This window comes from Urtica dioica, chromosome 4, assembly GCF_054948205.1.
Source record: "Urtica dioica subsp. dioica isolate 48M chromosome 4, U.dioica_male_clone48M_v1_H2, whole genome shotgun sequence".
Classification (NCBI taxonomy): domain Eukaryota; kingdom Viridiplantae; phylum Streptophyta; class Magnoliopsida; order Rosales; family Urticaceae; genus Urtica; species Urtica dioica.
The window spans coordinates 46,411,865-46,420,685 of record NC_142759.1 but is presented as its reverse complement, the minus strand read 5'-3'; the positions used below and the strand labels follow the sequence as shown (position 1 = coordinate 46,420,685).

Below are 8,821 nucleotides of genomic sequence, written 5' to 3'. Positions count from 1 at the left end.
AAATCGGGAGAATTCACCTATGCTCAAATAAAAATGATATTTCAAGTAAGATTATATTCAGCTCCCGAAACTTCACATCACGCTTTCAACATCCTATAGCTTTTCTTTCTTCCTCAGTTACTATATAAACTTAAACCCAACTTACCCTAATTTCTTCTTCCCTTGCACTGATTATTGGCTTCACCACCGCAAAGAAATATTATCTTAGTATATGATCAAATGATTTGGGCTCCATTGAGACTTCCTTTGAGTACCTAAATCTTATGTCAGAGATTTCAAAGTTACAAGATTCAAGAGCAATCAAACCCAAAGGAGTTGGTCTAACGGTAAGGGGAAACTTGGGACACCGGCAGGGTCTCCAATCAAGCATAGCCTAGTTGGCCAAATCCTCGTAACCAGAAACTTACTAGATTTTCAAACAAGACATAGAAACACAACTCATCAAAAAAATCTTCATAACCTTGCGACTCAAACGCATTTTGCTAACGAATTATGAAGGTAACTAGCATTTTACAGAGCAGAAAAAGCAGCTGAATAAAATAACTGTACATGAGCATATATTGGTGCAAAGTAGCTAAGACTTTAGAATCCGAAAATAAACAGGTTCACGAGAGAATACAGATACAGATTAATTTACCCCCAAAAAAGAAAAATATTATAATAATCTTACCACCTCTACAAGTACTTCTCTAAGCACGTGGCCAAAGTGGATTTCGGAACAGCACCGATGATCGCTTCTTTCTTCTCTCCGCTCTTGAACATGATGACGGTCGGGATGCTTCGTATTCCATATTGAGTCGCAATTGCAGGGTTGTCGTCGGTGTTCAGTTTGAAGAATTTAACCTTTCCGGCGTATTCCTTGGCCAAATCATCAACTATTGGGTGAATCATACGGCAAGGACCGCACCACGGTGCCCAGAACTCGACAAGAACGGGTAATTCACAGTCCATGACGAGTGACTTCCATGTTGCTTCGGTAGCAGCGGAAACTGAAACACAACCACGAATATATTCACAAAAAATTAACCAACTAAGCCACCGAAAGTCTCATAATTGTTAGATAACCAATCTTTTGTAATTTTTTTATAAATAGCTACCTCAACTTATTTACGGCACTCAAAAAGACAAAAATATTCAAAAACATTCTCGCCTATTTTTTGTTTTTTCTTTGTTTTTTTAGCACCGTAAATAAGTTTAGGTGGCTATTTACAGAAAATTTACAAAAAGTTGACTATTATACAAAACGCTATAAGTCAAATGACATTGCTAAAAAAAACCCATATATTCAAAATACTATCAAGAAATGAGAGGTTATAGACAAATATGAGAAATCTCTCAAGCACTCGGTGTATTTCATCCACTGATCGATGAGTACATAATTACTTGAAAGATAAATACAAAAGCGTTGAACATTCTTGCCTTTCTTAGTAGATCTCAACTTTTCAAAATTCAGTTTCCGAGACTATTTTCATTGGTCATACATTCAAGCGGCAAACTCCGAAGAAATTTTGTGAAGACAATAACCAATCGGATGAATTCATTTAACGACTAATTACGATGGATCTCCATTTCATAGATTAATTAAGCACTATTGCATACTTGAAAGTCCATATAGAATTCTCTTCATTATTTCATTTCAAAACACACGAAAACCAATCAACTACTGTTTCCGATTTTCCCTCTTCTATTCTGATCTCAGCTCACTCTCCCGAACTTCCCAATCAAACAATCACAACATCTACACACACAAAAATTGGCTTCGAATCAACATCCGATTCGTCACGCGAAGTTGGATGCAGTCTTTCTCCGTAGCAACAAATATATATACAGTCGACATATGATATATACACATAAACAAATTTCGGAAACCTAAGACTTAGTCGGTTAAGAGAGTGACCTGTGACCGCGGTGTCTTGAGCCTCGCAGACGACGCGAGAGGATCGCTTGGAGGTCGGAAGCGAATTCGGCGGCGATCGTACGGAGCGAGCGGAGAGGATGGGAGCGGGCTTGAGGCCTCTGAAGTGAGCGAATCCGCCGCGGACGGTGGTCGGAGGAGGGGCCGAGAAGGCGCGGGAAGAGCAGCGGGGAAGAGCAAGGGCGTCGAGCGCGGTGGCCATGGAAGAGATGAGTGGTTCACGTTGTGGGATGGCTTTCTTTGGATGAGGGAACACTCTCTCTTTTCTTGTGGTCTCTGTGTGTTTGCCTTGGCTGAGAGCGAGTGCCCTTTTGTTCTCTCTCTCTCTCTCTCTCGCTTCGTCCAGGGCCCAATTGACTTTCGACACGTCACCAAACCGAGTTATCTGTTTTTTTTTTTTTTTTTTTAGTACCCACCGTCTGAGTTAACATCCGTTAACCTTCGACGAACTCCCTACTTGAAATTAAATAGTGTGATTTTATAGCGCACTACGCAGTCCAAAACCATTATAACCTCACTCGGTAAAAGTTTTACCCATGTTTTTGTTTTATTAACGTAGTAAACAATTTTAAATACATTTTAAATGTTGTTTCTGAACATAAAATGCAATGGCGATGGTATCATATCGTCCTGTTTTTTGTCCTTGAATAATATGAGGAAATTGTGAATGAGTTTACGGAGCGGCGTGGCATTGCGTGGTGGGAGCGAGTTTACGGGGTTGATATACTTCTCCGTTGACTCGCTCTTGGCTTCACTGTTCAAGACTCACGTCCAAGTCCAAAACCCCGTTGAATAATACATTTGGGGTACTTGTATTGTAGTTATATGATGAGCTCAGAACCAGTCACAATTTGTAACGCATAATATATGAATTTATTGTAGTTAAAAGAGTCGGTTGTACTTTTATATCGGACAAGACAAAATAGATGCAGAAGATATTCGTGCTGCTGTGATCACTTTGATCAGTTCCGGTGCATAGAGACGCAAAATTGGCAAGATAAGAAGGTTCACAAACTTTTAGGGACTTTTTTTAAAACGTTTATAGAGGTAAGAAAACTGAGAAGCTTGTCTACATATACACATCTCTTTACTTCCGGGGATTTCTTGGATTTTAATGTTTTTTCATCAACAATTTATTTTTAGTTTATATATTTACTTGGATTCTTCTTGGCATAGTCCTTGTGAAAACTAGAGCACAATAACATGGGAATGAGAATTCTCGATATTATTTCTGATACTCGAATGAGTCTTTTTATACAGGGAAGAGACGAATAAAATAACTTAAATACCATAATAAAAGCCTATTATTCCGATATCTTAACAGCCAAGATATTCGGAGCTAAACATGCCTAAAGACTCGGTAACTTAATTACCAGGCTAACTAATAGCAGAAAATAAAGGAAAAAGGAATAAAACGAAACAAGGCTCGCAGATCGCAGTTCGGAGCTCGCTCAACTCGCAGCTCGCAGATCGCTCAACTCCTCAGCGAGCTTTGCTCCAGCTCGCTCAACTCCTCAGCTCGCTCCTCAGCTCGCTCCAACTCGCTTCTCAGCTCGCTCCTCAGTTCGCTCCTGCTTGCTCCAGCCCGCACTCCTCAGCTCGCTCCAGCTCGCTCCAGCTCGCTGACGGAATTCTACACTCCCCCTCAAGCTCGGTGGTAGATGTCAATCAAGTCGAGCTTGGAACAATTATCCTGGAACTGCTGTCGAGGCAATGGCTTGGTGAGGATATCAGCAGCTTGATTATGAGTTGACATATTGCATGGAGATAACATTTTCATCTATCTTCTCGCTCAAGAAATGTCTATCTATCTCGACATGTTTTGTCCGGTCATGATGCACTGGATCTTTGGCCATGCTGAGTGCTGACTTGTTATCGCACCACATCTTCACTGGTCCCTCATCTTGCACCTTCAGATCATCGAGCAGTTTCTTCAACCAGATTCCTTCACACACACCATGTGCTAGTGACCTCAACTCGGACTCAGCGCTGCTTCTTGATACGACTGATTGCTTCTTGCTGCGCCACGTGACTAAGTTTCCCCAGACAAAAGAACACATGCCAGAAGTTGATCTTGAGTCTGTCTTGGATCCTGCCCAATCAGCATCAGTGAAGACTTGTATATCACGGCAGCTCAGCTTTTTGAACATCAGTCCTCTTCCTGGTGATGATTTGAGGTACCTGAGGATCCTCATTACAGCTTCTAGGTGTCTCTCAGATGGATCATTCATAAATCTACTCGCCATGCTCACTGAGAAGCTAATGTCTGGTCTGGTGTGGGATAGATAGATCAATTTCCCAACGAGTCTCTGATATTGACCTTTATCTACTCCCTTTCTCAGTGTTCCTCTTCATTAGCTTCACATTAGGGTCCATTGGTGTATCTGCTGGTTTGCACCCCAGCATGCCAGTTTCCTTGAGTAAGTCGAGTGTGTACTTTCTTTGTGACACAGAAATGCCTAGCTTTGACCTTGCAACTTCCATTCCCAGGAAATACCTTAACTCTCCGAGATCTTTAATTTCAAATTTTGATGCCAAGACAGTCTTGAGTCTCTTGATCTCCTCTTGATCATCACCGGTAAGAATGATATCATCCACATATACACTTAGGATTGTGCATTTTCCTTCACCTGAGTGCTTTGTGAAAAGTGTGTGGTCTGAGTGACCGTGAGTATAGCTGCACTCTTTGAGTACTTTTGTAAAGCGACCAAACCAGGCTCTTGGACTCTGTTTGAGACCGTATAGGGACTTGTGGAGACGACATACTCGATCCTTGTCGCTTGCATCTTCAAATCCCGGGGGCAAGTCCATATACACTTCTTCTTCAAGATTGCCATTGAGAAATGCATTCTTCACATCTAGTTGGAACAGAGGCCAATCCAGGTTTGAGGCAATTGACAGCAAAACCCGGATTGTGTTGAGCTTAGCAACTGGTGCAAAGGTCTCTTGATAATCAATTCCATAGGACTGAGTATAGCCTTTGGCGACTAGTCTGGCTTTGTATCTCTCAACTGAGCCATCTGACTTGTGCTTCACTGTAAAGAGCCATCTGCAACCCACTGTCTTCTTCCCTGGTGGTAGTTTTACAATGCTCCATGTCTTGTTTTTCTCGAGTGCTGCTATCTCCTCTTTTGCTGCTTGGCTCCACTCAGGACTTTCCATTGCAACTTGAATTGAGTCAGGTATGGTGACCTGGTCCATCTGAGTTACAAAGGCCTGATACTTGGTGGACAGATTTCCATAGTAGACAAAGTCTTGGATTTGATAGGGGCCACATGCACGTGCTGGCTTTCTCAATGCAATAGGCATGTCCAGATCTGTCATACTGTCACTTACATTCAGTGTAGGTGAGTTAGGACTATTGTTACCTTGTTCTGATTCCTCTGATCTATTTTGGAATTGAGATGGAGGTGCTTCATGGAGATGCTGATCTGTGTGAGTTTCTGGTGACATGGCTTCTTGGTCAGGGTCATGTGAGAGGTTGATGATGTCTAAGTGACTGTGAGGGTTAGTTTGTGATTCTTCATCAGGAGGGCTGACTATAGGGTTTCTGACTCCCTCTGAATTGGCAAAGAAAGATGTAGTCTCATGAAAAGTGACATCATAGGATATGTATGTTTTCTGTTTTGAGGTGAGTAGCACTTGTAACCCTTTTGTGTGGAAGAGTAGCCAATAAAGATGCATTTTATAGATCTGGGATCCAGTTTACTCTGATCATATGTGTGTACAAAAACTGAGCAGCCAAAGACTTTAGGTTAGATAGTGGAGATAAGCCTGGTAGTAGGAAAGGATTCCCTAAGAACTTCACAAGGAGTTTTGAATTTCAGGACACGTGAGGGTATCCTATTGATGAGGTATGTTGCTGTTAAGATGGCTTCTCCCCAGAGGTATTTAGGTACATTTGAGGTAAACATAAGAGTCCTAGCAACTTCTAAAAGGTGCCTATTTTTCCTCTCAGCTATTCCATTCTGTTGTGGGGTTTGGACACATGAACTGAGTTGGACAATACCTTGGGTTTGACAATATTGGTTTAACTGAGTGTTGAAATAATCCTTGGCATTATCTGAGTGTATTACTTGGATATCTGATGCAAATTGGTTTTTTATCATTTTGTGAAATTGAATAAGGATAGAACAAGCCTCTGATTTTTCTTTCATTAGGTAAACCCAGCTGATTCTAGTATGGTCATCAATAATAGATAAAAACCATCTTGCACCATTTATTTTTTTTACTCTGGAAGGACCCCAAATGTCACTATGTATGATAGAGAAAGGTTTTGATGGTGTGTATGTCTTAGGGTTGTATGTGCTACGAGTATGCTTTGCTAATTGACACACATCACATTGAAATAAACTTGCATCTTTATTGTTGAATAAATCAGGGAACATTTTCTTGAGATAAATAAAGTTTGGATGGCCTAATCTATAGTGATGCAACATAATATCACTATCATGTATAGAAGAGGCTAACTCATTTTGCAGGATTGAGGTAGTGGCTACTTTGTGAGAGTCATTTTTGGCTTTGAGAAGGTAGAGTCCCCAACACATTTCAGCACTGCCAATCGTCATCCCTGATCTCTTTTCCTGAATAGAACAAGACAAATCATCAAATGTGGTTAGGCAACAAGAGTCTTTATTCACCTTATGGACTGATAATAAGTTGCAGTGCAATTTAGGTACATGAAGTACAGATCTTAGAGTAAGTTTCTGAGAGATTTTTACAGATCCAATCCCAGCAACTAATGCCTTAGAGCCATCAGCAATTGTGACATATAGATTCTCATCATTTGGTATGTACTCAGTGAAGAGCTTTGGATTGCTGAACATGTGATCTGATGCCCCGGAGTCCATGATCCATACCATAGAGAGGTTAGTGGTCACGTGATATGCTGTTAGAGCTTGTAGTGCTTGACTTATGGTACCTCTTTGTGCAATAAGTCCAGACGAGTTTGCTGCAGTTGAGTCACCAGGCTGGTAGGCTTTTCTGATGAGGCTGGTAAGCATTTCCAGTTCTTCAGGACTGAATGGACTGGTTGATGCTGCGTTGGCTTGAGCATCATTGTCTCTTGAGTGTCTGGATGGTTTCAAGTTTGCTGGCTTCCCATGAATCTCCCAGCACGTCTCACGTGTGTGTCCTGGCTTGTTGCAGTGGTCACAGTAAGGTCTGTTCTTCCTCTGCCTGTTGTATGGGGTCTTGGCAGCCAGTGCATGTGATTCTTCATGAGCTATGGGGGCTGAGGCATCTTGTGAGTTAGATCCGGAGGCCAGCTGGTTCGTCATCATGAGCTTGCGGCGGCTCTCTTCGTGCCTGACCATCGAGAAGGCTTCTCGCAGCGTTGGGAGCGGCTTGATGCTGAGGATTCTTCCCCAGACTTCGTCAAGTTCCTTGTTGAGGCCAGATAGCAGCTTGAATACTCGTTTCGTCGCTTGGATCTTTGAGTACAGGAGTGAGTCTGAAGAACAGCTCCACTTGTGTTCATCATATGCATCTATCTTCTGCCATAGTCTGGTGAGAGTGGTGTAGAATTGAGTGACTGATGCCTCCCCTTCCTTAGAGTCGTGTAAGAGATTTTCGGTCTCAAACAGCTCCGAGGTGTTTTCTGAGTCTGAGAAGATGGCCCGAGCAGCTTCCCAAATTCCGGATGCTGTAGAATAAAGAAGAAAATTCTCTCCCATTTCAGGAGTCATAGAATTCACTAACCAAGACATTACCATATTATTGTCTGCCTTCCATGTCCTGAACTTAGGATCGTCAGGTTTCAGAGCTTGAGCTTCTCCGGTGAGGTGATCATCTTTTCCACGCCCACAAATGAACATCTGCACCGACTGAGACCATTGAAGGTAATTCTGACCATTTAATCTATGGCTGGTGATGGTGTTTGAGGTTTGTTCAGATGTGTTTAGGGCTGGTGTTTCAGATGAGGAGGCAAAGGCTTGAGGTTGGCCGTATTTTGTCATTGGGATCGAGTTAAAACCACTCTGATACCATGTGAAAACTAGAGTGCAATAACATGGGAATGAGAATTCTCGATATTATTTCTGATACTCGAATGAGTCTTTTTATACAGGGAAGAGACGAATAAAATAACTTAAATACCATAATAAAAGCCTATTATTCCGATATCTTAACAGCCAAGATATTCGGAGCTAAACATGCCTAAAGACTCTGTAACTTAATTACCAGGCTAACTAATTGCAGAAAATAAAGGAAAAAGGAATAAAACGAAACAAGGCTCGCAGATCGCAGTTCGGAGCTCGCTCAACTCGCAGCTCGCAGATCGCTCAACTCCTCAGCGAGCTTTGCTCCAGCTCGCTCAACTCCTCAGCTCGCTCCAGCTCGCTCCTCAGCTCGCTCCTGCTTGCTCCAGCCCGCACTCCTCAGCTCGCTCCAGCTCGCTGACGAAATTCTACAGTCCTTATTAGCTAATCAGGCTCTATTAAGTTATTATTTTGTTCAGTAATCAGTACTGCGTTAGGGTAATTAATATTCTCTTTTTTTTATCAATACAAAATTTACTCTTATAAAAAGCTGTAAGCATTTTTTTTAAAACGAAATGTAATCCCTCTTCTACTTTATTTTTTTCCACATTGATGCTAATTGTTGAATATTCAGTTGACTTAGACTTAGGAAGGGTAGTTAGGTAATTAGGTATCTTGTAATAAGCTGGCACTCAGTGACGGACCCACAGCCAAGCCTCAAGAGGCCTGCCACCCCCCCCCCCTAATCCCTAATTTTCGGCCTGAAAAAAAAAAAAAAAATTTCCTAGCCTAAATTGATTTTTGGCTCCCCCTCTTTCCCAAATCTGGATCCGCCACTACTGGCACTTTATGGTATATAAATAAGGTGTTATTAAGCTTTAGATTTTTCATTCATTCTGTACGGGAAAAAACACAGGGAAAATCAAGA

The 8,821-nt window shown here is 41.8% G+C and overlaps 2 protein-coding genes across 2 annotated transcripts; both read right to left on the bottom strand.

Annotated features, from left to right (window-relative positions):
* Positions 1-438: 438 nt before the first annotated feature.
* Positions 439-2,224, bottom strand: LOC149401692 (thioredoxin-like). Its single transcript, XM_089612526.1, has 2 exons — positions 1,898-2,224; positions 439-989 (listed from the first exon to the last, which is right to left on the bottom strand). Exons 1-2 carry the CDS (start codon positions 2,115-2,117, stop codon positions 676-678), a joined length of 534 nt encoding a protein of 177 aa, XP_089468652.1. The 5' UTR covers positions 2,118-2,224; the 3' UTR covers positions 439-675.
* A 2,013-nt stretch (positions 2,225-4,237) lies between these two features.
* Positions 4,238-7,872, bottom strand: LOC149401691 (uncharacterized). Its single transcript, XM_089610845.1, has 4 exons — positions 6,604-7,872; positions 6,363-6,498; positions 5,925-5,999; positions 4,238-5,475 (listed from the first exon to the last, which is right to left on the bottom strand). The coding sequence occupies exons 1-4, from the start codon at positions 7,870-7,872 to the stop codon at positions 4,238-4,240; spliced, it is 2,718 nt and encodes a 905-aa protein (XP_089466971.1).
* Positions 7,873-8,821: the final 949 nt, after the last annotated feature.

Coding starts and splice junctions, on each gene's coding strand:
- LOC149401692 (XM_089612526.1), bottom strand. CDS start 2,117: ATGGCCACCGCGCTCGACGCCCTTGCTCTTCCCCGCTGCTCTTCCCGC. Junction 990..1,897: donor TCAAGACACCGCGGTCACAG/GTCACTCTCTTA, acceptor GTTGTGTTTCAG/TTTCCGCTGCTACCGAAGCA.
- LOC149401691 (XM_089610845.1), bottom strand. CDS start 7,872: ATGACAAAATACGGCCAACCTCAAGCCTTTGCCTCCTCATCTGAAACA. Junction 6,000..6,362: donor AGCCTCTTCTATACATGATA/GTGATATTATGT, acceptor AATTTGCATCAG/ATATCCAAGTAATACACTCA. Junction 5,476..5,924: donor CCAATATTGTCAAACCCAAG/GTATTGTCCAAC, acceptor TTGCCAATTCAG/AGGGAGTCAGAAACCCTATA.